The sequence below is a fragment of the Lacerta agilis genome, chromosome 18, assembly GCF_009819535.1.
Source record: "Lacerta agilis isolate rLacAgi1 chromosome 18, rLacAgi1.pri, whole genome shotgun sequence".
In the NCBI taxonomy this organism is placed as follows: Eukaryota; Metazoa; Chordata; class Lepidosauria; order Squamata; family Lacertidae; genus Lacerta; species Lacerta agilis.
The window spans coordinates 3,342,026-3,369,358 of record NC_046329.1 but is presented as its reverse complement, the minus strand read 5'-3'; the positions used below and the strand labels follow the sequence as shown (position 1 = coordinate 3,369,358).

The window sequence follows — 27,333 nt, the reverse complement described above, 5'->3', positions numbered from 1 at the left end:
GCACCGCTTTTTAAAATTGCTCTCCGAGGCGTGGAGGAAAAGGTAAATTCAGGGACATTCAGGGATCAAATCGGAACCTGTGATGGCTCTTGTAATTCTGGGTCTGTCACTGGAAAATCGGGACACTTGGAGCATATCAGCTTGGCAGAAAGGTATCTGCCCCAAGGATGTTCCCCAGCTGAGAGATGGCTCTCTGTCCTGTCCCTCTTATTATTTTCCTTTTGCTGTTTCCACTGGTCCAGGGATTTTGAAAAGGCCTCATTCCTGGCATTTCGAGGGGAAGAGGCAGGGAGTGCTGTTTTCTAAGGGCCCTTCATCTCCGCAAGGGAAGCTAATTTTAGAATGTGTGATTGATTGATGCTGCCCAGCCGAGAAGCAGCGTCTGAAAGCGCTCCAAAGCGGCAGGAAATGGTCCCAGAGACCGCTTTGGAGAATGCCATTTGGTGTCCCAAACACGTCCGCTGTCCTGATTCGTGCAAGCATGCAAGGCGTACTTTAAACACACACACACACACGTGTATTAATTCCTGTCTGGGTTCTCTGTGCACTAAACTAAAAACACTCCACCCTTCGGCCACATTAAAATAGCTGGACGTCTGATTTGCGTCGTTGGGGGGGAAAAAAAGCAACGACAAGCTGAACATCTGCAGCCGTTTGGGATGAGCGGGCAATTCAGCCGAGGCAAAAGCTGCAGAGCTGGACTTGCGGGTGTTACGTGGTGGGGGGTGGGTTTGCTGTCGAGAAAACTCGCACGGTCCCGGGGCAGGAATGAAGCTATGCTCCGAAAGGCAGGCGTCTAGGATGTGAGCCAATGCGGAGATGCTGCCAGAGGACGGAAAGAGGAATGTGCGCTGATCCCAAGCAGGCAAGTCCTAACAAGGAGGGATTTTTTTTTTCCAATTTATCAGCCTGGAGGCCTGGAAGACGCATGCTTCTAAATCCCAGGTGGCTCGCTTGTCGCTTCTCTCCCGGGGTGGAGGTAGTCTGCACGTGCTCAGAGGCTTGTTGTCGCTCGGGGATAGCTGCAATGGGGAAAGTCCTCCACCCCCCTGTGACTTTGCCAATTTGTTGAGAGCAAAACAAGGGGTCGGGGGTTCAGAACCAGCTGGAAGTGGGAAGGTCCAGGGCCCCAGGAGGTGGGTTTATAAACCAGGTGGTGCATCTTCTGTGATTCTGCACACTGTGTGTGCGTTGGGTGGGTCGGGAGGGAGGGAGGGCATGAGAATGTTTCATTGGGCTCTGGATTCAGTTTCTTGACAATTTCAGCTGTCACTTTTTTTTTTTTTTAAAGTAAGTTCCTAGTCCTCCTTGTTCCAGAGATTTGGCTTGGGATCTCAGAAGTCAACAGGGTCTGCCAAGGGCTCATTACCTGTTTTTAGACATATTGTGGTGGGGCAAGCCTCAGAATGTTTATTCAGAAGTAAACCCCGCCAATTCAATTGGGGCTCACTTGCAGGTAAAGGTGCACGACATTGCCAGACATGCCATGGCTGTCAACTTTTCCCTTTTTTAAAAGGGAAATACCCTTATTCCGATAGGATTCCTTGCAAGAAAAGGGAAAAGTTGACAGCTCTGACCATGCAGGGGAGCCCAATGCTTGCTTACTCCAGTATCTCCCACAGCTTTTAGTGGTACAGAAAAAATATATATATAAATCTTAACTCCCAAGTGTTACTCTTCCCCACCTCTTCTAGGTTCGCATTGCCTTGTCAGAAACTTCGGGAGCATCCAGCAGAAGAAAATGGCCCAGCCCGCACACCTGAATCAAAATCTCCCAGGTAATGAGAAATCTGCAGTTTATTTCACTCTGCTTGCAATAAGGACCTTGGGTCGCATGCCATGATAGGCGTTCCCAGACCAGATCCTCTGAAACAAACAGTTCTAAGTTCATAGTGGCATTTAACTACAATGGGTCTACTCTTGAGTAGGATTTAGTGGGACATATGCCAAAGGGACTCGGTTGGCGCTGTGGTCTAAACCACAGAGCCTAGGGCTTGCCGATCAGAAGGTCGGCGGTTCGAATCCCCGCAATGACGGAATGAGCTCCCGTTGCTCGGTCCCTGCTCCTGCCCACCTAGCAGTTTGAAAGCACATCAAAGTGCAAGTAGATAAATAGGTACCGCTCCGGCGGGAAGGTAAACGGCGTTTCCGTGCGCTGCTCTGGTTCACCAGAAGTGGCTTAGTCATGGTGGCCACATGACCCGGAAGCTGTCTGCGGACAAACGCCGGCTCCCTCAGCCAGTAAAGCGAGATGAGCACACAACCCCAGAGGTTTTTTTATACTGCAAGCTGCCCAGTACCCTGTGAATAATAATAATAATAATAATAATAATAATAATAATAATAACAATTTATTTATACCCCGCCCATCTGGCCGGGTCTCCCCAGCCACTCTGAAGGGAAGTATAGAAATTTAACAGCAACAACATCCACACAACAAACTCTGATCCATTAATTTCAGTAGGTTTACTTGGATGCAAGAGCTTGAGTGGTTCATTTTTTTAAAAAAGGAACTGGTTCTAGTTCAACATAACGAGCAACAAACCGATTTGCGACTGGCCAAGCCCCTCCCCCCCCATGGTAGCCATCTTGTGCTGGTGCCCACAATATGTTTAGGAAATTCCAAATGGCCGCACGGACCCGGAAAGGTTGGGGAACTCTTGTTCTAGGCTGCGCTGAAGAGTTCATACTGCCTTGACGGCTCCTCGTTTGAAACATGTTTGTGTCCATGCTTGCTTTCAGATCTTGGGGGACCTTTCTTGTACCGCGACCAGGAGGAGGAGGAGGAGGAGGATGGAGACAAGGCGTCCTACTCGCTGGAGACCCCCTACGGCTTCCTGCTGGATCTCGACTTCCTCAAGTACGTCGACGATATTGAGAAAGGCCAAAGCTTCCGGAAGCTTCTGCCACAGCGCAAGTCCAAGGGGGCCAAGCAGGCCGGGCCGAACTCTTCCCGGGGCCAAACCAGCGGCTGGACCTCCACGGAGTCCCTTTCGTCGGCCACCAGCGCGGATCGGAAACCAGCCTTCTCCCCACGCCACAGGCTGTGGGGTAGTTCATCCGACATCAAGGAGCCCGTGAGCAAACAGGCCTCGCTCCCCGCGTCTCCGTCTCCCATCATCCACCTCCTTCCTCCACCTCCTCCCAAATCGCTGATGAGGAACAAACGCGTGGAGGAAACCTTGCAGGAGACGAGCAAACGGTTGGAAGAAGAGCAACTGGATCTGCTGGCAGTGGGACCCTCTGGCACCAACAGGGTGCCAGGTAGCCCTCCCAGGGTTGTGTCTTCTCCAGATCACTCTCTGACGGGGGAAAGCCTTGCAGCTTCCATAAAGTTAAGCCCCTCCAATTCAGGAAGGAGCACTCCAGCCACGGCCGCCGGTCCTGCCCACCTCCAGCACGTCCGTGAGCAGATGGCAACAGCCCTCAAGCAGCTGAAGGAGCTGGAGGAGCAGGTGAAGACCATCCCCGTTCTAGAAAAGGAGGTCTGCAGGTTGAAGGAGGAGAAGGAGCAGCTGCTGGCCGGGCTGTGGGAGAAGCTGGAGATGGACGGAGGCGAGACTTGTGTCTTCAACTTCCCTCCCAAGTCTCCGAATGAAGGGGCTCCGGACGCAGGCAAGGAAGGCCCTCGGGTCAGTGCTGAGGTCCAAAACGACGGCGAACCTTCAAAAGCGAGGACAAGTAAAATCACCGAGTTGAAGAGACTGACGGAGAAACTGTCCGGTTCAGAAAGAGCCAGGAAGACGAGCAGAGGAGCAGTTCTCCCTTCCAAAACTGGAGAGCCTACGTGCCGATCTGTTGGCGTTGGAGAGGAGGTGGACATGAACGAGGCGGTCTTCTACTACCGGTGCCATAAGCCGAGTCGAGAGGTGGCCGCCGGCCGAGAAGCTGACACCAAGGACGCAGAGGTGTGGGTCATGGAGTCCTTACTCGGGGTTTCGTCGGAGGCCGAGAAGGAAATCCAGCTTCTTCAGCAGACTGTCCAGCATCAACGAGAGGTCATCTCCTTGTTGGAGGGACACCTGCAGGAGGCCAGTGATGAACTCGAGGAGCTGAGGGTGGAAGTCTGCTCAAGGTTGCCAAAGAGTTTGACCAGCAAGGAGACCATGGCCCAGCCGCTGACAGTGGAGGTGGGCACAGAAGCTGCTCCAGCCATGCGGTGCCAAGCTGTGGGCAGCCACATCGAAATGGCAGACAAGGCCGTCCACTGCTGTCTTCAAGTGACCAGTGTCGGAGTTGGCTCTCCAGATCTTGCCCCTGTGCAATGTGGGGGTAAAGCTGCCCAGATTGTCCCGGAGGCGGAAAGCAAAGCTCCGAGGGAGGGTGGCAGATCCGCCCCGGCAGAACTGGACCGAGGCACAGCTGCAGAAGCATCCGTGCCGGAAGACTCAGAACGCGAAAAGCTGCCGGGCCGTGAAGAACTTTCGGAAGCATCCCTGCAAACGGAGAGTTTGGGTGTGGATCTGGACTTGCTCCCTCAGTCCATGACGAGGGACCGGGAGTATGTGTGTGTGGAACAGGATTCCGGGGAAAATCCCACAGGCGCTGGTGAGCCTCCTTCGGTTAAACATGGCTCAAAGCCCAAGTCTGTTTGCAACCTGCCCGAAATCCGAATGTTCCCATTTCTACTGCTTTTGCATCCTGGAGCTTAGGCTGGGTTTTATTTATTGATTTCGGACCTCTGAGTACGTGCAAAGTGCGCTTCCCTCCAGACTGGGAGACAGCAGCTGGAGATCTGGCGGGTGGAGGGGGGGCCTTCCCTTTTTTCCCCAGTAAAGCATCCATTCTGCACCACTCATGCATTTCAATGCGCTTCAGCGCGGTTCAGTTAGTTCTAGTGCATTTCGTCCCTGCCTGGGAAGAACAGCTAGAGGGAAGAGGGGTGTGGTTGTTGAGGGAGCCTTGAGTATAGCCTCATGGGCAGATCTTTTACCAGGAAGACTTGAGCCATACAATAACTGCGGCTGCCCCTAGGAAGAACCCTTAAGGTTCTCCCACTGGTCCCATGGCTAGATTTCACCTTGCATCTTAAAAACCACCATTGGGTCTGGATAGGTACAGCCCCCCCCCACCAGCTGCTCAAAACTTCTGGAGATTTTGCCCAGGGGCGTAGCAAGGTAAATTGGTACCCGGGGGCAAAAAAAAAATTCTCACACCCCCCCCCCCGAGGCATGGGAAGGTCAGGTGGTACCCGGTGCGGAAAAGTTCTTGTCAAACCCCCCATTGATCCCCCCCCCGCAAAAATGGTTTTACGTTATTTCATATTTTCTTACAAAGGAATAATAACAAGTAATAAAAAACAACAACTTTTATTTATATCCCGCCCTCCCCGGCCGAAGTCGGGCTCAGGGTGGCTAACATCAGGTACATAACATTGGTATAAAATCAAACAATAATTAAATTACCTCCTAAAAACATCTCAAAATCAAATTAAAGTCTAATTAAATGGCTTTCCACAGGGTTAGGGTTGGGAACAGTAAGTGCTCCACTGAACTGAAATTTCAGCCTTCACGACGTAGGAAAACAGCCAAGTGAACAGCTATTTTGGTGGAGGAGGGTCAAGATATTAACCGATATGCATGAAATTTCATATATAGCTATATAATCCCTAGTATAGTAAGATAAGACCTTCGGAGCAGGCATTTTATTAAAAAAAAACAATTCTATTTTTTTTTTCAAATCCCCCCCCAAAAAAATGTTCTTTGATAATTTGTCACCCCCTCCATTATGGAAAACGGGGCAGCCCGCCCCTCTGCCCCCCTTGCTACCCCCCTGCTTCTGCCAGTGCCTAAAGAACGTTCCTTGTTCTGCTTCCTCCCCACCAGGAGTCCTCAAATCCATCATGAAGAAGCGAGGCAGCCCTGCCAAGACGGAGGCAGGTAGTGGGAAGAAGAGCCTCCAGTTTGTGGGCTTTCTGAATGGCGAGTACGAGTCTTTTTTTTTTTGCTTCCTCTCTTTTGGGGAAGGGGGGGGCTCGGGATGGCAGAGGAGACCCAGGTGTCTTTGATGCTGAAGTTTCAGCTCTTTGGAGCCCGGACCCTCAGCCTGAACCTGTAGGGCTGAGCTTATGTTCGTTCCTAGATACCTTTTGAACAGATTTCCTGCCAAAGACCAGGAGTACCTGGCTGTGTGCTTGCCTACAAGTTGCATCCCTCAAAGACCCCCATTTTGACCCCCCCGCAATCTGTCCTGGCAGGTACGAGAGCACCTCGAGTGAGGAAGAGGAGGAAGAGGAGGAGGAGGAGCGGTCCCCTAGGAAGGGCTCCCCGCTTGTATTTGGCAGTGACACTCCCAGCACCACCGACGACGAGGACTTGCCTTCCCGTGTGGACAGCAGCGGCAGCGATTCAGAGACTCCCGTTTCGGGGGCAGCCCAGGAGGAGGCAGCGCTGAGCCACGATCTGGAGGAAGCCGAAGATGCAAACAGCTCAGGAGAAGCTCCACCGGAAGTGAAGGAGAAGTAAGTCCTAGAATCCAGGACACAGCAGCTCCACTTGCTACCCATCTGTTTCGGGGACTCAATTAAAAGTGCCGGTTATGCCCCATGCAGGGGCGTAGCAAGATAAATTGGTACCCGGGGGCAAAAAAAAAAATGTCACCGCCCACCCCCCCAGGCATAGGAAGGTCAGGTGGTACCTAGTGCGAAAAATTTCGTGTTAACCCCCCCCCCATTGATTTCCCCCCCCCCGCCGCTGCAAAAATTGTTTTACGTTATTTCATATTTTCTTGCAAAGGAATAATAACAAGTAATAAAAAACAACAACTTTTATTTATATCCCGCCCTCCCCGGCCGAAGTCGGGCTCAGGGTGGCTAACATCAGATACGTAACATTGGTATAAAACCAAGCAATAATTAAATTACCTCCTAAAAACATCTCAAAATCAAATTAAAGTCTAATTAGATGGCTTTCCACAGGGTCAGGGTTGGGAACAGTAAGTGTTCTCTGAACTGAAATTTCAGCCTTCATGACATGGGAAAACAGCCAAGTGAACAGCTATTTTGGTGGAGGAGGGTCAAGATATTAACCGATATGCATGAAATTTCATATGTAGCTATATAATCCCTAGTATAGTAAGCTAAGACCTTCGGAGCAGGCATTTAAAAAAAAAATTCAAAAAGAAATTTCAAAAATTCCTATAGGAGAGCTACTTTGATCGCGTAGGGGATTATAAAACATGGCCGTTGCGAGAAGACTCCCTCAGGAGGTGGTGGACTCTCCTTCCTTGGAGGTTTTCAAGTAGATGATGGATGGCCGTCTGTCATGGATGCTTCAGCTGAGATTCCTGTATCGCAGGGGATTGGACCGGATGACCCCTGGGGGTCCCTTCCAACTCGATGAAAGCTCAAAAGCTGTTTCCTTTGACAGGTTTGAGCTGAGTCCCCAGCTGAGGGACGCTTGTCTCCTGGTGAGGAGCCAGCTGGCCAGAGATGGCGCCGCCCCGAAGAGCAAAGAGGTGGTGAGTTGGGGCAAATTGACCACTCAGAGAGAGCATCGACATTAACTTCTTCTTCTTCTTCTTTGCATTAAATAACACAGTCACCCTCCGAATTTGCTGCCAAGGAGTGTGGTGGAGTCTCCTTCTTTGGAGGTCTTTAAGCGGAGGCTTGACAGCCATCTGTCAGGAATGCTTTGATGGTGTTTCCTGCTTGGCAGGGGGTTGGACTGGATGGCCCTTGGGGTCTCTTCCAACTCTAGGATTCTACGATTCTAGATGGTGTACGGAGCTTCATAAGGCTTCCATAAGCTAGCGTGGCGTGGTGGTCAGAGTGCGGGGGCTAGGAGCCGAGTTCGAATCCTCACTCAGCCATTAAGCTCACTGGGTAAACCCCTTGGGTGGCATTTGCCGCATCTTCCCACCTACCTCACAGGGTCGTTGCGAGGATAAAATGGCAGCCGACAAGCTAGGTATGTCACCTTTCGCCCCTTGGAGGAAAGGAGGAATGATTTGTTTATTGTCGTCTCAATTAGTTTTATACAACAACAGTTAAATCCTGGGTTATATCCATTAGTGCCTGTCAGATGACTGTGGAATGAGAACCGGGTCTCTCTTTCCTCTGCATCAAAGCGCCCCACCTTCCCCAAAAAATGCACCCCTAAAACCTGCTCCAAAGGGTTATGTGGTTGGGGAAACCCAGCCAGATGGACGGGGGAATAATAATAATAATAATAATAATAATAATAATAATAATAATAATAATATTGGAAGAGAGGGCCTTTTCCACTTGTATTTTTCAAAGGATCAGGGCCACTTAAGAGCAGTGCGCACTCCCAGAAACCCACACAAGTGTCCAGCCAAGATGGGGGGGTCCAGATCCCTGCTCGACTGCAAGTCTTGCTGGGCCTAGTCTACCTCGCAGGGTTGCAGCGAGGATTTTTGGGGGGGAAAGGAATCGAAACCGCCCCTCTGTCTCCAGCTTTCCAGCACCAGCCTCATCCTCCAGGAATGGTTCCGCCTGTCCAGCCAAAAGGCCTCTCTGGCCGGAGAGGTGGCCGAGCACCTGATGGCGTTTGCCGAAATCTCGCCCGCACTGCTGACGCACGTCGTCAACCTCTCCGACGGCAATGGCAACACCGCTCTCCACTACAGCGTTTCTCATTCCAACTTTGACATTGTCCAGCTTTTGCTGGACACAGGTGAGTGGCCCTAAGGGTCAGGGGTCGCCAACGTAGCCTCTGTTAGCACCTCCTGCGGCCAGGAATGGAGGAGAAATCCTGTTCTGTTTGCGTTTAAAGGAGAATTAGTCTAATTCACACCTCTTTTTTGTAATCCGTATGAATATAAATGTTACCACTGCGTGCGCAGGTGTAGTTTTTTTTTTGAAATTTAATTATCCTATGTTATTCCCTGATGGTCATGGAATGCTGTGTCCTAATTTGATGCTGTTTGGTCCAGCGGTTACGGACCCGCGCACGCAATGGGAACATTTATATATATATATAGATATGCGCATACATTCACAAAAATGTTATACAAAAATGGATTATAGGAGGGAAAATGTGTATATTATGCAAAGATTCTCCTATGATTACACTAAGTTTCTGGAGCTTGATGATCCATTTAGACCAGGGGTCAGCAAACTTTTTCAGCAGTTTTTTTTTGGGGGGGGGTGAACGATTTCCTATGCCCCACAAATACCCCAGAGATGCATTTTAAATAAAAGCACACATTCCACTCATGTAAAAACACACAGATTCCCAGACCGTCCGCGGGCTGGACTTAGAAGGCGATTGGGCCGGATCCGGCCCCCGCGCCTTCGTTTGCCTACCTATGTCTTAGACAGTCTTGAGTAGAGTACTTGCGCCAGTTTATTGCATTTCCCCCCCTCGTCTCCCCAGGGATCTGTAATGTTAACTACCAGAACAAAGCTGGCTACACAGCTCTGATGTTAACTGCACTGGCAACCGTAGAGCTGGAAGAGGAAATGGCTGTTGTCCGGAGACTTTTCGGCATGGGGAATGTCAACGCCAAAGCTAGCCAGGTATGTATGGGGTTTCTCGGAGAGGGGAGTGGGGAGCGGCAACCAGCCCCCCTGCTGTTGGGCAGCAGGGAACTGAGAAGCCTAGGCGGTCGGCGCATGGTCAGTGGCGCACTGGAATACTGCACATGATCAGTGATCATCATGATTGCATTGTATCATCATGGTCATCATCATCTCAAGGCAGTGGTACCCTGAAAATAGCATGGTTAAATAGCAACAACCAAAGGCAGTAGCATTTAATTGATGCATTTCTCAGGCACCATAAGGCGGCTTCAGATGGAAATGGTGTTTTGAAATACCGCATCATCGCTAGCAAGCAGGCCCAGCAGTCAGGATTCAGCCATCCGTCCAGAAAAAGCCTGCCGGAACAGAAAATTTATTCAACAGACCTCCCGTCCAATTGTCAAAGAGTTCAGTAATTAGATGTCCTTTAGTATACATATGAAGGCAGCCCTGTTTTATTTGTGTAAATATTGTATTTTTCATTTTAAAACAATATTCTTATACCTTGAATCATTATCAGTTTTTACACTTCCGGGATTACTTAGATCCTCGGACTCCTCCCACCCCGGTTTCCACCCCCCCCCCCAGTTCTATTGCATCTAACTACATTTTTCTATTCCATTTTATCTCCTTTTTTACTTTAAATCAGGCCTAGGCAAACTCTGCCCTCCAGCTGTTTTGGGACTACAACTCCCATCGTCCCTGACCACTGGTCCCGTTAGCTAGGGATGATGGGAGTTGTAGTCCCAAAACATCTGGAGGGCAGAGTTTATGCCTATGCCTGCCTTAAATCACATTACATTATAAGTGTTATAACAACCCTGCTAACGTTTTTAAGTATTTGTAGTGGTCTTTAAGGTGCTACTGGAAGGATTTTTTTTTTTAAATTTTCTATTTTCTTTTAACATTTTTTTTGTCTGTGTGGTTCCAGGCCGGCCAGACGGCCCTGATGCTTGCCGTCAGTCACGGGAGGCAGGAGATGGTGGAGGCCCTGCTGTCTTGCGGGGCGGACATCAACCTTCAAGATGAAGAGGGGTCCACGGCACTCATGTGCGCCTGCGAACATGGGCGGGCAGGCACCGTGGGGCTGCTGCTGACTCGGCCGGATTGCGACGCTTCCATCGTGGATAACGTAAGCAGTTGGGTTGCTCTGGGTTCAGGCTCCTAGTCCTCATTGTCCCTTTCGATATATATATTTTAAAAATAATTTTTATTAGTTTTCCATTTAATAATATACAATCACATCATTGGTATTCACTTTACCTCTTTGGAGGAGGAGTTTGGATTTGATATCCCACTTTACCACTACCCGAAGGAGTCTCAAAGCGGCTCACATTCTCCTTTTCCCTTCCTCCCCCACAACGAACACTCTGTGAGGTGAGTGGGGCTGAGAGACTTCAGAGAAGCGTGACTAGCCCAAGGTCACCCAGCAGCTGCATGTGGAGGAGTGGAGACACGAACCCGGTTCCCCAGATTATGAGTCTACCGCTCTTAACCACTACACCACACTGGCTCTCACCACACTTTGGCTCTTTAGAGCAGGGGTCAGCAACCTTTTTTAGCCATGGGCCGGTCTACCATCCCTCAGACCTTGTGGTGGGCCGGACTATATTTTTTGGGGGAGGGGGGGAATGAAGGAATTCCTATGCCCCACAAATAACTCAGAGATGCATTTTAAATAAAATCACACATTCTACTCATGTAAAACCACCAGGCAGACTCCACAAATAACCCAGAGATGCATTTTAAATAAAAGCACATATTCTACATACTCTAGAGAGCCAGTGTGGTGTAGTGGTTAAGAGCGGTGGACTCGTAATCTGGGGAACCGGGTTCGTGTCTCCCCTCCTCCACATGCAGCTGCTGGGTGACCTTGGGCTAGTCACACTTCTCTGAAGTCTCTCAGCCCCACTCACCTCACAGAGGAAGGGAAAGGAGAATGTTAGCCGCTTTGAGACTCCTTTGGGTAGTGATAAAGCGAGATATCAAATCCAAACTCTTCTTTTTCTTCTTCTTCTTCTACTCATGTAAAAACACCAGGCAGACTCCACAAATAACCCAGAGATGCATTTTAAATAAAAGGACACATTCTACTCATGTAAAAACACCAGGCAGGCCCCACAAATAACCCAGAGATGCATTTTAAATAAAAGGACACATTCTACTCATGTAAAAACACCAGGCAGGCCCCACAAATAACCCAGAGATGCATTTCAAATAAAAGGACACATTCTACTCATGTAAAAACACGCTGATTCCTGGACCGCCCATGGACCAGATTGAGAAGGCGATTGAGCCGGATCTGGCCCCCGGGCCTTAGTTTGCTTACCCCTGCTTTAGAGCCTGTCACCTTCCTTCCTTCCCTCCTGCCTCATGGCTTTCAAAATTAACCTTTATATCATTGCATTTTATACTTTTTCCAGTTCTGATTACACTCATTACAAGATACTTCCAAGATTTAAATAAATATAGAAAGGGAAGAAAATTCCTCATTATGAGTCTTCAGGCAACCCTACTAAGTGATGTTAATTGCTTATAATGATCTTTCAAATCAATCTATATATAAATGTTCCCATTGCGTGTTTGTCCGAAACACCCTTGCTGTGTAACCGCTAGACCACATCGCATCAAATTAGGACACGGCGTTCCATTACGATGGCAAAAGGATCTGGCATCATAAAAATAAAAAAACCACATCTGTCATACCTAAAATAAAGAATAAACGCAAAAAAAAAATTGGCACGCCTATTAGATGTCACCAGCAACAGCACTGACATCACAACCAGCAACCAATAGAAAGGCGCCACCTAACTCCCGAGGCGTTTCCGTGCGCTGCTCTGGTTGGCCAGAAGCGGCTTTGTCATGCTGGTCACATGACTCGGAAGCTGTACGCTGGCTCCCTCGGCCAGTAAAGCGAGATGAGCGCCGCAACCCCAGAGTCGTCCGCGACTGGACCTAATGGTCAGGGGTCCCTTTACCTCTAAACAGGGCATCTCCCACCCCTTGTTTTATGTGTGTTTTGCCTCCCCTCCCGTCCGTAGGAAGGCAACGACGCAGTTTCCATCGCTCTGGAGGCTGGTCATCGTGACATAGCGGCGTTGATATCTACCCATCTCGCCCAGTCAGCGTCCAGCTCACCTGGTGAGTCAGCCCTGTCCCCCACCCCCCGACTTCATAATTTTATTAAATTTTCTGTTTTACAATTTGAAGTTTGTGGTTTTGACTGCAACCCAGTCAGATGGGCAGCATGTAAGTAAGTAAATAAGTTGTTGTTGTTGTTCAGTTGTTCAGTCGTGTCCGACTCTTCGTGACCCCATGGACCAGAGCACGCCAGGCACCCCTATCCTCCACTGCCTCCCGCAGTTTGGCCAAACTCATGCCAGTCGCTTCGAGAACACTGTCCAACCATCTCGTCCTCTGTCGCCCCCTTCTCCTTGTGCCCTCCATCTTTCCCAACATCAGGGTCTTTTCTAGGGAGTCTTCTCTTCTCATGAGGTGGCCAAAGTACTGGAGCCTCAACTTCAGGATCTGTCCTTCTAGTGAGCACTCAGGGCTGATTTCTTTGAGAATGGATAGGTTTGATCTTCTTGCAGTCCATGGGACTCTCAAGGGTCTCCTCCAGCACCATAATTCAAAAGCATCCATTCTTCGGTGATCAGCCTTCTTGATGGTCCAGCTCTCACGTCCGTACATTACTACTGGGAAAACCATAGCTTTAACTATACGGACCTTTGTCGGCAAGGTGATGTCTTTGCTTTTTAAGATGCTGTCTAGGTTTGTCATTGCTTTTCTCCCAAGAAGCAGGCGTCTTCTAATTTCGTGACTGCTGTCACCATCTGCAGTGATCATGGAACCCAAGAAAGCGAAATCTCTCACTGCCTCCATTTCTTCCCCTTCTATTTGCCAGGAGGTGATGGGACCAGTGGCCATGATCTTAGTTTTTTTGATGTTGAGCTTCAGACCATATTAATAAGTTAGTATTAATAATTAATGTTTCAGTAACTGCTGTGCGTTCCCCCCTCCTTTTCTTTTTTCTGCATACAGATTGATTTTATTTTATTTTATTTCTACAGGACAGCGACAGGAAGATTCCCAGCAGTGACATGCTACCTCTGGCGTAATTCACTGACCAAAAACATCAAACCAACACTGCCCTTCCCGTCACTTTAACAGCCTTGCTTTGGGGCTGTCCAGCCTTTGTTGTCCACATGGAAGGGGCCGCAGGAGTTAAGAACCCACAGCTGTACAACGCTATGGCTGCCAGGAGGAATCTGCCAGTCCTTCTCCTGGGTGGGGCCCTAGTCCTCAGTGAGGTGGTCAGCATTACTTTATACTTCGTGGTGGGGGCAGTTCGACCCATACTTCTTCTTGTTGCCCGTTTTCTGTGAGGAGGGGGATTTATATGTTGCTTCCTGCAAAATAATTGATATATACGGGACCCGGCATTGCCCGGGAATGTGAAGAAACCCCAAAATATTGTGTTTTTTGTGTAATTTGTGAGTTTGAACCTGTTATGGCAACCTGTTTTGGTCCGCCACCTTGGTTTAACATGGCACCCGGCATCCAAATGTCGACAAAGACTGCCGTCCCCAGCTTATGAGCTTGTGCAAAAAACAAAAAAAACAGTTGAAGCGACACCGAAGTCAGATTTCAGTCTGCCACCTTGAATCAAAATGGCACCCGGCATTCAAACATTTGTCAACGGCCGCTGTTCAAACCTCAGGATCCGTCATGCAAAGGCTGGTGACAGTATCTCAAGAGGCAGGGGACCCTAAAGAGGACAGACAACCTATTTTCCAAAATATATAGAAGAAGAAGAAGAGGAGGAGGAGGAGGAGGAGGAGGAGGAGTTTGGATTTGATATCCCGCTTTTCACTACCCGAAGGAGTCTCAAAGCGGCTGACATTCTCCTTTCCCTTCCTCCCCCCACAACAAACACTCTGTGAGGTGAGTGGGGCTGAGAGACTTCAGAGAAGTGTGACTAGCCCAAGGTCACCCAGCAGCTGCATGTGGAGGAGCGGAGACGCGAACCCGGTTCCCCAGATTACGAGTCTACCGCTCTTAACCACTACACCACACTGGCTCTGAATTCAACTTCAGTTCCCTAACCTGGTGTCCTGACTGTTCAACTCCATCAGCCCAGCCCACGATTAGGGATGATGGGAATTGCAGAGCAAAATATTGGAAGAGCACCCAGTTTTCGAAGGCCAAGCTTGCCATTCTTGCCATTGTGCCGGTTTCTCAAAAGCAACGGATTTTTAGAGCGGTCGAAATATCCAATGCCCGAAGGCACTTTTCTTACCCAGCGTACCTTCCTGCTTTTAGCAACCGACTGTTTCCTCTGTGAAGGATGGAGGTTCTCTGAATCAGAAGTGATGGATCTAATCTTCTTATGCTCCGGACTGCTGGTTTTTCCTTTTTAAAGAGCCACTCCAAAGATCCAGGACATTGTTTCATATGCAAAGCTCCTTTTTTAATGTCTTCAAATGTTATTCACCAGAATAAAGAGCCACTAACCCACAGCAATTGTCCTTTGAAATTCCAGCAGGCAGGGTTAAAAAAAAGAAGAGGGGAAAGTTGTAGAATTTTGACGGCATAGTGCGGGAATAGTTAAGCCCCTTTACTGTTAATGAAGTCTTTATTGAAGCTTTTCACCCTGGGAATTGCACCAAATAGCCTCCCCAGTTGTTTCCCCATCAACATGATCAAGGGTCTGGAAACCAAGCCTTATGAGGAACAGTTGAGGGAACTGGGTGTGTTTAGGTTGGATTCATGTGTAATGTATGATCTAGTTGAGATTCCTTCATTGCAGGGGGTTGGACTGGATGACCCTCAGGGGCACTTTCCAACTCTCTTGAGATGCCAGGAATTGACCCTGAAGCCTTCTGTATGCAGAACAGATGCTCTTACCTCTGAGCTACAGCCATTCAACCAAGAAACACCATTGCCCACCTTACATGCCGCAATGCTGGTTTCAAATATTCAGCCTGACCTTATATGAAAAATGCACCAGCTTCTCTCCACAAACTTCCTAGCTAAGCAGCTGAGATGCATCCCCTCTCCACCCCATTGGGGAAGTAAAATGAATCAGTAACAGAACTTTACAGCATTTGAGTAACAGAGCAGTTTGGGGAAAATCTTCCCAGGCCCCAATGCCTTGACACCAGACATAATTTAGGTATCTGAAGAAGTGTGCATGCACAAGAAAGCTCATACAGTGGTGCCCCGCTAGACGAATGCCTCGCTAGACGAACGGCATTCGTCTAGCGGAAGCTGCCCCGCAAGACGAAAAAGTCTATGGGGCTGCTTCGCAAGACGAAAAATTTTCGTCTTTTTTTTTTCGTTTAGTGGAGCGCGGCTGTCATTGCCGCTTCGCTAGACGAAAAAACCGCTAGACAAAAAAATTTGCAGAACGAATTATTTTCGTCTAGCGGGGCACCACTGTACCAAGAACAAACTTTGTTGGTCTCTAAGGTGCTACTGGAAGGAATTTTTTATTTTGTTTTGACACAAAAAAACTGTCATACACAGAATCTGTGCACACACCCCATCTATTTAATGTAGATGACTTCTACCAAAGACTCCTGTGAACTGTAGTGCAAGAGTTCTGGGAATTATAGGGACAAACTACAGTTATTATTATTGGGTGGGTGGGTGGAAATACATGGGCTTCAGATGTGTGGTGTCTGCACAAAGTCAGGCCACTGTCCAATCCATATCCATGTCATCTACACGAGGCAGAGAAACTTTTTTCATCCAGAGGACCACATTTCCTCATGGGCAACCTTCCAGAGGCCACATGTCCCTCAGTGGGCAGAGGCTTCCAATGGCACATTCTAGACAGGCAAAAGTGGTTAAGAATGGAGCATGACCTTGGAAAGATAAGAGGGGCCTGGAGAGCTGCAGCCATGCCTCCGTGTGTATACACCAATTGGGAATAGCTGGACAGTGGCTTCAGACACAGGTCTGCCCCAGTCCTTTTTTTTTTTTTTACGAATCATATTTATTAAGGTTTCCAATAAAATAACATGATCTGAAACATTCCAAATTACATTCCAAATTATTCCTCCAATTATAAAACAAAAAAAAAGGTTCCAGATTGTCCAAATTATTACTTTCAATTTTACTTAAGGCTTCCCATGCTTCAAAATTCCAGAGGCTCTATTATCATAACTATTGCTTTGCTTTCACTTCCAATATTTTCGCAGCCGCTGACATATCCAACAAGCAAGATAAGTCCAAACAGTATCGCTGTGTGATTTTAAGTCTGTACTCCACAGTCTGCCCCAGTCCTGAAACTGGGACCTTCGAATAATGCATAAGGAGCAAAGAGGATTCAAGCTGCTGCAGTAACCAGCAGAGGCTATAGGCACACCCACCACTACCACACTCAGTGTCCCATCCCACAAAAAGCTTTGGGAACTGTGGTGTGTTAAGGGTGCTGGGAATCGTAGCTCTGCAAAGAGCTAGTTCTCAGGGTTCTTTGTGGGAAGCCGCATGCTTGAAATGTATGGTGTGGAGGTGGCCTAAGAGCTGGGGGGGGTGTGCAAAGAAAATGGGGAGGGCTGAAGAAAGCTTGCAGGCTCCTACGCCACCTTGAGTTAATGGAGTGTGCCTCCAGGGGTGAAGTCAAACCACTGTATGAGCAGCACCGGTGTGACCTCCCCCAGGGCACAATCCCAAGCAGTGTGTCTGGAGGTCCCAAGACAAAGACCCCCCCCCCCACCCGTGGCCTTGCTGATACAGTCCAGAGGAAAGCAGAGCAAGAAGAAGAAGAGGAGGAGTTTGGATTTGATATCCCGCTTTATCACTACCTGAAGGAGTCTCAAAGCGGCTAACATTCTCCTTTCCCTTCCTCTGTGAGGTGAGTGGGGCTGAGAGACTTCAGAGAAGTGCGATTAGCCCAAGGTCACCCAGCAGCTGCATGTGGAGGAGCGGAGACGCGAACCCGGTTCCCCAGATTACGAGTCTACCACTCTTAACCACTACACCACACTGGCTCTCACGTTTGGCGCTGGCTTTGATGCAGGAGTTGCCGGAAGGAACCATACAAGGCGCCATCCAACCATCTAAGGGACTCACTCCTCTCCAGTGTAGGGTGCACTGCCTTTTCTTCTCCCGAAAAAATATCCCGCGAGGCAGCAGGTTTAGAATGGGTGTTTTCCTTCTCCTAGATGGGCTACCTTCCCAGTGGACGAGCCCCACCTTCCCCTCAAGATATAATTGCAATAAGGAACAGGGATTGGGCTTAAATGGGACAGGCATGGAGAAAGGGCTGCGTACGTACCAGAACGCCATACAACTATTTCGTATATTAGGGAACATTTTGCTATTGGTAATTTAAAAACACTGCACACAAGTGTAAGTGGTGGAGGGCAAAGGAAGTTTATTGGAAGGACTGAGGGTAGCTCATCACTCTTCGACCAGGCTTGTACAAACACATCACACCGGATAGTTTTGACCCAACCTAGAAAACAAAACAAACCGGGATTTAGTTGCATGTTAAATAAATATCGGGGGACGCGGGTGGCGCTGTGGGTAAAACCACAGAACCTAGGGCTTCCCGATCAGAAGGTCGGCGGTTCGAATCCCCGTGACGAGGTGAGCTCCTGTTGCTCGGTCCCAGCTCCTGCCCACCTAGCAGTTCGAAAGCACGTCAAAGTGCAAGTAGATAAATAGGTACCACTCTGGCGGGAAGGTAAACGGCGTTTCCGTGCGCTGCTCTGGTTTGCCAGAAGCGGCTTAGTCATGCTGGCCACATGACCTGGAAGCTGTACGCCGGCTCCCTTGGCCAGTAACGCAAGATGAGCGCCGCAACCCCAGAGTCGGACACGACTGGACCTAACAGGCCTTACAAGCCTATTGATCAAACTACCAGAGCGCCAGAAAGTTTAGGGGAATGATCAACACTGCACAATCTGGACCTGCAAGTGGGGCTGGACTCCCCCAACTGGTGGCTGCGGTGAACAGGAATTGGAATTCAGAGCACATTTAAAGTCAAGTCAGTCATTTCCCCCCCTCCTTCTTCTGAAATATGGTTATATGTTCATTAATTGTTTCGTATTTGTTTTTGTACTTTCTGTTTAAACTTTTCTTTTTTTAGTGTTGTGTGTTGCAAAATAATTTATGGACAATAAAATATAAATAAAGTCAAACAAACAATGTAAAAAAAATAATGAATTACAAAAGCAGTGCAGTATATCCAATAGAATAGGAACCTTCTATGGCCTTTTAAATGTGCGGGGGGGGGGGAGTGTTATTGGTTTGTTTTGGTTTTTGTTTTATTATGTATTCTGTGTTCCTATTTTGTATTTTTATGTTTTGAACCACCCCATGATCTTCCAGCGATGGGCAGTATCTTATTATGTTGCTGAATTCCTTCAAAACCATTAGGAAAACCGATTTTCACTCTGTATTGTGGAGAGGGAGTCCTGTGTGTCTGTACGGGTTGCAGTTAAGATAAAATTCCACCAAACAGCATTGGGTCCTCTAAGCCTTTGACAAGACAAAATTTACGAGATTATTTTTACTCAAAAGCAAAAGTTGCGTATCCTGCAAGGTTTTCCATTTAGGGGGCAACTGAGGTTCTGAGCATGTTTGAACGCAAAGGTGTGTATTTTCTAGCGAACTGCAATAATTCAAAGCCAGCTGCTAGGTCGTTTAAACTCATCCTAAGTGAAGAGAACCAACATCCCAGCTTCAATCTTTCAGCATGCCTATGGACTACCAAATATTGATCAGATGACTGCAGGCATGAGGATGCCCCAGGAGGATTCCTAAAAAGGCTTTAAGGCTAGCTGGATAGAAAGGGGAGAACTGCCAAAATCCTGGCCAGGAAAGCAGACTGAAACTAGAATGTTAGCACATGTAATTGGTGATGGGTTCAATGGACCGAAGTATGCGAGTTGGGATTTAAAAAAACATCCTTCTCCTGCAAGTTCCAAAGATCTGGTGCCCACTCCATGTTAACTCGGAGCAAGGCTTTTAATTTGGCGGCCCGTTCTATGAAATAGCATTCCTGTTGAGATATGGCAGGTGTCTACTCTCTGGAGAACAACTGAAGACATTTTAGTTCCCAAGGGCTTTTCCCAGCTGGGTTAATAGGTCTCTGCCAAGAGTGTTGTAGTGGATTCTATCCAATGTTACTCCTATTCAGAGACTCCTTAATTTCATTGGGTCTAATTCCAGTGCAACTCAAGATGGATGCAATTATTGTGTTGTAGTCAAAGAAGCACCAACACAAACACAGGTCCAGCTCTGAGGGCCTTCTGGTGGTTCCCTCCCTGCGAGAAGTGAGGTTACAGGGAACCAGGCAGAGGGCCTTCTCGGTGGTGGCGCCCGCCCTGTGGAATGCCCTCCCATCAGATGTCAAGGGAATAAACAACTACCTGACGTTTAGAAGACATCTGAAGGCAGTCCTGTTTAGGGAAGTTTTTAATGTTTGAAGTTTTATTCTGTTTTTAATGTACTGTTGAGAGCCGCTCAAGAGTGGCTGGGGAAACCCAGCCAGATAAGTGGGGTAGAAATAATAAATTATTATTATTAGATTATATATTTCTCTTTGCACAACAGAACATTCTCCTTGTGTCCTCCGAATGGATTTTACATGTATCTGCTGCTTTCACTCCCACCAGTATTGTCTTCAGCTGCTTTTATTTTGTTTCGTGCACTGCTTTTTCAAACACGTGGGGGAAAAGATTAAACGATAATATGAAAGACGTCAGGGTTGAGCAAGGCTGAACTGCGCACTGCTCAAGAGGGGATGGGTAATTAGAAGAGCACTCACTTGGCTACAGCTCAGCGCAACCGCCGGGCCTCGCGTTCAGACTCCAACAGCGTGAGCACATCCCCTTCCCGGACTGGGCCTTTCACGTTGCGGATAATCGAACGGCTGGTGTCATCCATGAATTCCACACGGACCTACGAAGGAGACAGTGAGGCATTAGCAGGATGAATGAATGAATGAATGTACTTTATTCGGTCACAGACCAGCATAAAACAAGATATTTACATTTATAAAAACAATGTAAAAAATATATTAGCAGGATGAAATGGAACCAAGGCAGAGGAGCTGGGCTGCAACAACAGACAACCCCAAACTGAACCTGTTTTGAAAGCAGGGCTTCAAATATTTACGACAGGGTTGCCCTGAGCATGCACAGAATACATTTTCCTTTCTACTGCTGGACATTGTCCTCATTAAAGAGCTACCCAACCCTGCTGCGAATGTCACCTGCAAAAGATCCTAGTGTTGCTAAGTTTATTGGATTTTTATACCACTTAATTGTCATTATTTATTTTAATTTATACACTGCCCTTCATCCAAGGATCAAGGTGTTAGGAGCTGTTTAGTATGTGCGGGCACTACACTAACCATTCTGCAAGTGAGGGAAACCTATTTTCATAACAATGAATCGCATTTGAAAAGGGGGGGGGTGTTATTGGTTTGCTTTTGTTCATTTTAAAATGATTTTTTAAAAAAAAAAATTATGTTGTGAACTGCCCCGAGATCTACAGATGAGGAGCAGTATACACACATTTAATAAACAATAATAAGTCGTCACAGGGAGGTTTACAAATCTACCCAGATGCTTCGAGCAAAGTCAATGTGGCATTAATCAGTTTAGGGAAGCTTTTAAAGTTTGATGTCTTACCGTGTTTTTAATACTTTGTTGGAAGCCGCGGAGAGTGTCTGGGGAAACCCAGCCAGATGGGCGGGGTAGAAATAATAAATTATTATTATTATTATTAGCATTTGGAGTAGGGCTGCAAACTTTTCTCTCGATGGCACTTTACAGGGGAGCGCTCTGAGGTTTGCGCTCCCCCTGCGCAACCGTGTATAAACTTTTGCGGAACGAGTAAGGCTCTTCCAAGGGTTTCCTCCCTGTAAACTTTTTACGAAATACTTCTATCCCAAGAGTTGTAGAGTGGGAAGGGACCCCCCGAGGATCATCTAGTCCAACCCCCTGAGTGAGCTCGAACCACCAACCTCTTCTGGTTAACAGCCAGATGCGCAGACCCACGAAATTTGATGGCGAGGTAGTGTGTGTGTGTGTGTGGCGTCGCCGAGGCCCCTCCTTAGCCTTGAAGAGACCCAGACTAAGGCACCGAGACCAGGCTGAAGGGGGTGGTTAGCCTCTGAGGGCGTGCAGAGTGCAAATCCCCCCCCCCGCGGAAATGGAGGAGCAGGATCGGGGGAGGCCTTGTCCACCCGCACCCGGCACCTCTCCCCCGGGCTTACCTGGGTGCACTGCCCCTGCGAGCCTGTCCGGCCCAGCACTTTGGTGACTCTAGCCAGCTTGATGGGTTGCACGCGGCTCGTGTCCATGGCGGAGGCGAAGGCAGGCGGCAGAAAGGGTCACGTGGCCCGGGTCGGGCCTTTATATACCCTCGGAGGGCAAAGAGGCCACGCCTACCAGCTCCTAGAGTAGTGTGTGACGTAAAAACTTCAACTCCCGTCAGCCTCCGCCGGCGCGGTCAGCGCTCCTGGATGGCGGGAGTTGTAGTCCAAAGGGGGGGGGTTGCTTCCCAGCATGCACAGCGAGCACCGTCAGGTCAACAGTCGATTCCCAGCATGCCCCGCGCTGAGGGATTTCGGATTAATTTGAAATTCACTCGTTTTTTAATGTATAACTAATTAAATAAATCACAAGTTGTCTTTGGTTAGGTTTCACTTCTTAACTTTATTAATAAATTATCCTCTATTAGGTTTCATTTATTTCCACAAACATCCCCCCGTGTCTCACGTCCTTCTTCCCAGCATGCTTTGCTATCCCTTCTTGCAAACAAGTACAGTGTCCTGTTTCCTATAATTTTATTTTTCTCTAGACGTACTGTATTATTTGGATTCTTCCTTTTAGACTTAATGGAGAGTGGGAGGGAGAGAGACAGCAGGCCTTTTCTCACAGCGTTTCCCTCACCACTCCCAGGGTGCACTGCGCGACCTGCTTCCTGCCGCACGGGACTCCCTTCCTCCCGGCGTGCCACGCGACACTAATGAAACCCACATAACTACGGAAGCCCCGAAGAGACTTTCCGAAACGTTCTTTCCCCCGTTTTCCCGAGGTGCCCCGCGGCTGCCGTGCCCTTGACAACACAGGCCAAAATGGCGACGGCCACCCGCCTCATCCAGAAGATCCGCAACTTCGCGGCCGGGGTAAGAACCGATCCAGGCTGGGAACCGGCGGGCAGACTCGGATCCCCGTGGCAACGGTGGCGGGAAATTCTGCCTGTTGGATTTAGGTTTCCCCCCCCCCCCTGCACGTATAGCCTAGCCCAGTCCCCTTTCTGCGCAAGGGATCATGGGGGTTGTAGTCCTGCTCCTGGATTAAAATAGGGAGACCCTCTAATTTATTTATTTTTTAAAAAAGGCAGTTAAATGGCAATCTAATCAATTAATCAAACTTAGTTCCATTTAAAGCATATGACTTCTTCCCCAAAACAATAGGATCTCCAAAAAACTAGAATTCCCAACACCCTCAAAACTACAGTTCCCAGGAGTGGGAGGGGGAGAATCATGTGCATTTTTCAATGGGTCTAAGTTTAGTTGTTTTAACTGCAATTTAAAGCCACATACTCTAAATATGCTTTAAACGCATGTTGTGTTTGCAATAAAACCTAAAGCAGACCCATTGAAATGCATTCATTCATTCCTTTCAAGTTTATACATTTCACTAATTTTACAACCATTTTGACATTTCAAAACTTGACTTCCTTCCCCCTCTTTCTGTGGTTCCTTAAATTTCTTTTTAATATCTCCTGCATATCCAAATTAACTTAATTTGCTCATTTATTCATATTCTTTAAATATATACTCTTATAAAACTGCAGGTTATTACAATAACCCTGACAATTTTTATTTGTTTATAATTTATCTGTAAATATTAAATAAACCATTTCCATTGTTTTATTTTAAAAAATTGTTATCTTGATTCCTTATACTTCTGGTAAGTTTCGCCATTTCTGCATATTCGGTAAATTTTTGTATCCATTCATCCTTTGCTGGGACTTCTGCTTTGTTCCATTTTTTGGGCAAATAATATGATTTCTGCTCATTGAAATGCTATTGCATTGGTTTTTGAGCATCTCAGAAACTGAACTTTTCCGTTTTCGAATGCCAAATAACCAGAAGTAATTGCTTCCGGTTTTGAATGCTTTTCGGAAGTCCAACGGTCTTCCAGAACAGATTACGTTTGAAAACTGAGGTACTACTGTATTAACTTGGTTTCAGATTGATACTAACCGACATTCTTCTTGCCGGTTCTTGTTGCAGTTTAGCTTTTAAGAAAACACAGGCTTCCTGCGCTCCAGGTGGCACACTTGACTTGAGCCTTCCCCTCTTTTGTCTTTCTTTTTTTTAACAGCGAGATCTCCAAGGGAAACTTCAGCTTCGTTACACAGAGATTGCCAAGAGGTAATTGAGGGTGTGTGGGGATCCTTCGCTGCCTTTCCCGTTGAAGGGAACCAAAGCCCTGGGTTCAGATCTCAGCTGCAGTTTTGAACTGCACACGATTGACATTCAGGAGAAAGTCGTAGCTGGGACAGCTCAGCAGAGCGCGAGACTTTCCATCTCAAAGTCATGGGTTCGAGCCCTACGTAGGGCAAAAAGATTCTTCCATTGAAGGCGGTTGGACGGCGAGATGACCTTTGAGGTCCCCTCCAACCCTACGATTCTATGAAATCCTAAAACGTTTCTGTTTGCCTATAATAATAATAATAATAATAATAATTTATTATTTATACCCCGCCCATCTGGCTGGGTCTCCCCGGCCACTCTGGGTGGCCTCCAACAAATATTAAAATACAATACTAGACATACTGAGGCTGAAAGACACTGTTCCCAATAACCCTGAGATAATGGTGTTTGTGTGTGTGTGTTTGTTTGTTAATTAAACTAACATATTACTGCTGTCTGGGGCTTCTTCATGTGGAAGGGTGGGATATAAATCAAATAATGGAGAAGAAATTTAAAGTATTGAGTAAATTTAGTGATAAAAAATATTTATTTAGTACATTATATCCCACCTTTCCTCCAAGGAGCTCAAGGTCATGTTAGTAGTTTTCCTCCTCATTCTATCCTCACAGCAACCCTGTGAAGTAGGCCTGGCTGAGAGTGAGTGACCGTCCCGAGGGACACGCAGTGAGCTTCCAGGCTGGGTGGGAGGATTTGCACCCTCCACCTGTGAGTTCCATTATTACTGTGAATAAAGGCTCTAGATCATCTCAAAACAAGCCAGACATTTGCATACGCCGATGGTATTTGTTTGCTAATGACTTGTCAGATAACTGAACTAAACCTGTTAGATTTCCCCCTTCCATCGTTTGACCTTTTTAAATGTCTTGTTCTTTAGGACTCAGCCACCTCCACGCCTCCCTGTTGGCCCCAGCCATAAACTGGCAGACAATTACTACTGTACCCGCGACGGACGCCGGGAGACTTTCCCTCCCATTGTCCTTGTATCAGCTCAGAAAAGGTTGGCTCCAGGACAGCACGATGCCAGGTAGGTTTTGTGTTCCTCGCCCACCTTTTCTCAGGCTGTGGGGCGCCGTCGCGGGGAAGCCAGCGGGTGAGCCTCCCGTTGGCGCAGCAGCAGCCAGGGCTCCCTGGACTGCAGCGCCGTGCAGCCGTTCGGCTGAGAAGGCAGAGGCGGAGCACAGCTGGCAGCATCCCTGCCCGCCGCGCACTACCCTTCGGCTGCCCGCCGCGCCTGGCCAGCGTCGCCGCCAGCATTGCCCTCACCTGCCTCTTCTCAGGCTGTGGCCGTCACGCCATCACAGGGAAGCCTTGGCGTGGCAGTGTGGGCTGCGGTGGACGAAGAGCCGCTCCTCGACTGTGAGGCGGCAGCCGAGAACGGGCCTCCGCCGCCGCCTCCTCTCCCTTGGCTGCAGGGAATCCCCTAATCCGCCGCCTGTGGGGCCTCATCCTCCGTGTCACCGGAGCCCACTGCCCTCAGTGGTGCAGCTAGCCACTTGGGCTTCCTGCGTGCGGCGCCCTCGGGGCAGGACGGGCCAGGGTGCACCAGAATCCCGGTGCTTGAGCCGTGTTCTGCTTTGGCGCCCTGCGGCAGCTTGAGGAAGAGGCAGTGAGCAGACACAAGTGCCATGGTGCCCTCTCAGCCGCTGGGCAGGGAAAGGGAGGAGGGCGCCGGAGGGATCTTGCACCAGGGCGCCGTTTATGCTTAAGACGGCTCTGATCTTTTTCTTCAAATCTTCATAGGGATTTTCACACCATGCAGTATCTGCTCTCTGAGTGAGCTTGGCTTAAAAGCCTCAGTACTGTATTCCTTTGATCGAGCAGTGCTAATATTTGCTCTGCCAATCTTTCCAACAAATCTGGCAGCCTTATTGATTAAACTAAACATTCTGTATTCAAAACTGATTATGAAATCAATTTTAAAAATTCAGTCTTATTTTTCTGTTGTTTTTCAGGGGTCCCCCCCTACATTCTTGTACCCTTTGGGGATGTGGAAATGTAACCATCTCCTGTTTCTCTTCCCCTCCAGCTCAGAATCTTCTATTGCACCAGCGGAGAGAAAGCCAGTAAGACCTGGCCCTGCCCCACGGAAATGGGAACTGTCGAAAGATGAGCCCTATTTGTGAGCTGCCAGGCAGGTGGGGAGGAGAGTAGGCAATGGTGAAAAACTCCGTGGAAGTATTTTCGTGTTTGGACGTTATTTCTGACCGTTCACATTGTTCTGTATGGTACCTTATTGATTAAACTCAATTCCTAACGTCATCTGAATCTCTTGCTATTGGTTTGTAGTTGTTGTTCAGTCGTTCAGTCGTGTCCGACTCTTCGTGGCCCCATGGACCAGAGCACGCCAGGCACGCCTATCCTCACTGCCTCTCGCAGTTTGGCCAAACTCATGTTAGTAGCTTCAAGAACACTGTCCAACCATCTCATCCTCTGTCGTCCCCTTCTCCTTGTGCCCTCCATCTTTCCCAACATCAGGGTCTCTTCTAGGGAGTCTTCTCTTCTCATGAGGTGGCCAAAGTACTGGAGCCTCAACTTCAGGATCTGTCCTTCTAGTGAGCACTCAGGGCCGATTTCCTTGAGAATGGATAGGTTTGATCTTCTTGCAGTCCATGGGACTCTCAAGAGTCTCCTCCAGCACCATAATTCAAAAGCATCAATTCTTCGGCGATCAGCCTTCTTGATGGTCCAGCTCTCACTTCCGTACATTACTACTGGGAAAACCATAGCTTTAACTATACGGAGCTTTGTCGGCAAGGTGATGTCTCTGCTTTTTAAGATGCTGTCTAGGTTTGTCATTGCTTTTCTCCCAAGAAACAGGCGTCTTCTAATTTCGTGACTGCTGTCACCATCTGCAGTGATCGTGGAGCCCCAGAAAGTAAAATCTCTCACTGCCTCCATTTCTTCCCCTTCTATTTGCCAGGAGGTGATGGGACCAGTGGCCATAATCTTAATTTTTTTGATGTTGAGCTTCAGACCATATTTTGTGCTTTCCTCTTTCACCCTCATTAAAAGGTTCTTCAATTCCTCCTCACTTTCTGCCATCAAGGTTGTATCATCAGCATATCTGAGGTTGTTTATATTTTTTCCGGCAATCTTAATTCCGGTTTGGGATTCATCCAGCCCAGCCTTTCGCATGATGAATTCTGCATTGGTGTATATATATATATTGGTGTATATATATATTGGTGTATATATATATGCGTGGCTCATTTGGTACTGGAAGGAGACCCCATTTTCACCTGCCTCCCCACAGCTTCTCCCGTTGAACTCCCGCCTACCTCCTCTCCATCTTTCCCCCCGTTTTTGGCTGCCTCCCCACAGGTTCTCCTGTTAAATTCCCGCCTGCCTCCTCTCGCAGTGGAGAGGCTCCATG

General features: G+C 48.1%; 3 protein-coding genes across 3 annotated transcripts in view; 2 read left to right on the top strand and 1 right to left on the bottom strand.

Annotated features, from left to right (window-relative positions):
• Positions 1 to 16,799, top strand: part of KANK3 (KN motif and ankyrin repeat domains 3) — a 28,782-nt gene extending 11,983 nt beyond the window's left edge. Inside the window, exons 2-11 of the mRNA XM_033136877.1 lie at positions 1,695 to 1,778; positions 2,743 to 4,548; positions 5,826 to 5,925; positions 6,197 to 6,460; positions 7,368 to 7,458; positions 8,417 to 8,636; positions 9,339 to 9,481; positions 10,416 to 10,616; positions 12,526 to 12,625; positions 16,693 to 16,799. Of these exons, the coding sequence (XP_032992768.1) occupies positions 1,742 to 1,778; positions 2,743 to 4,548; positions 5,826 to 5,925; positions 6,197 to 6,460; positions 7,368 to 7,458; positions 8,417 to 8,636; positions 9,339 to 9,481; positions 10,416 to 10,616; positions 12,526 to 12,625; positions 16,693 to 16,799 (3,069 nt within the window). The 5' untranslated portion in view covers positions 1,695 to 1,741. The remainder of the gene's footprint in view (positions 1 to 1,694; positions 1,779 to 2,742; positions 4,549 to 5,825; positions 5,926 to 6,196; positions 6,461 to 7,367; positions 7,459 to 8,416; positions 8,637 to 9,338; positions 9,482 to 10,415; positions 10,617 to 12,525; positions 12,626 to 16,692) is intronic.
• Positions 16,800 to 17,846: 1,047 nt separating this feature from the next.
• Positions 17,847 to 21,861, bottom strand: RPS28 (ribosomal protein S28). Its single transcript, XM_033136805.1, has 3 exons — positions 21,726 to 21,861; positions 20,271 to 20,404; positions 17,847 to 17,951 (listed from the first exon to the last, which is right to left on the bottom strand). The coding sequence occupies exons 1-2, from the start codon at positions 21,810 to 21,812 to the stop codon at positions 20,282 to 20,284; spliced, it is 210 nt and encodes a 69-aa protein (XP_032992696.1). The 5' UTR covers positions 21,813 to 21,861; the 3' UTR covers positions 17,847 to 17,951; positions 20,271 to 20,281.
• A 658-nt stretch (positions 21,862 to 22,519) lies between these two features.
• On the top strand, positions 22,520 to 26,219 carry NDUFA7 (NADH:ubiquinone oxidoreductase subunit A7). Its single transcript, XM_033136574.1, has 4 exons — positions 22,520 to 22,640; positions 23,848 to 23,897; positions 24,835 to 24,984; positions 25,987 to 26,219. Exons 1-4 carry the CDS (start codon positions 22,590 to 22,592, stop codon positions 26,081 to 26,083), a joined length of 348 nt encoding a protein of 115 aa, XP_032992465.1. The 5' UTR covers positions 22,520 to 22,589; the 3' UTR covers positions 26,084 to 26,219.
• The last annotated feature ends 1,114 nt before the right edge of the window (positions 26,220 to 27,333 follow it).

Excerpts from the sequence above, each read along its gene's own strand:
- NDUFA7 (XM_033136574.1), top strand. The coding sequence starts at position 22,590 with ATGGCGACGGCCACCCGCCTCATCCAGAAGATCCGCAACTTCGCGGCC. Across the intron at positions 23,898-24,834 it reads TACACAGAGATTGCCAAGAG|GACTCAGCCACCTCCACGCC; the intron begins GTAATTGAGGGT and ends CTTGTTCTTTAG. Across the intron at positions 24,985-25,986 it reads CCAGGACAGCACGATGCCAG|CTCAGAATCTTCTATTGCAC; the intron begins GTAGGTTTTGTG and ends CTTCCCCTCCAG.
- RPS28 (XM_033136805.1), bottom strand. The coding sequence starts at position 21,812 with ATGGACACGAGCCGCGTGCAACCCATCAAGCTGGCTAGAGTCACCAAA. Across the intron at positions 20,405-21,725 it reads CGCAGGGGCAGTGCACCCAG|GTCCGTGTGGAATTCATGGA; the intron begins GTAAGCCCGGGG and ends TCTCCTTCGTAG.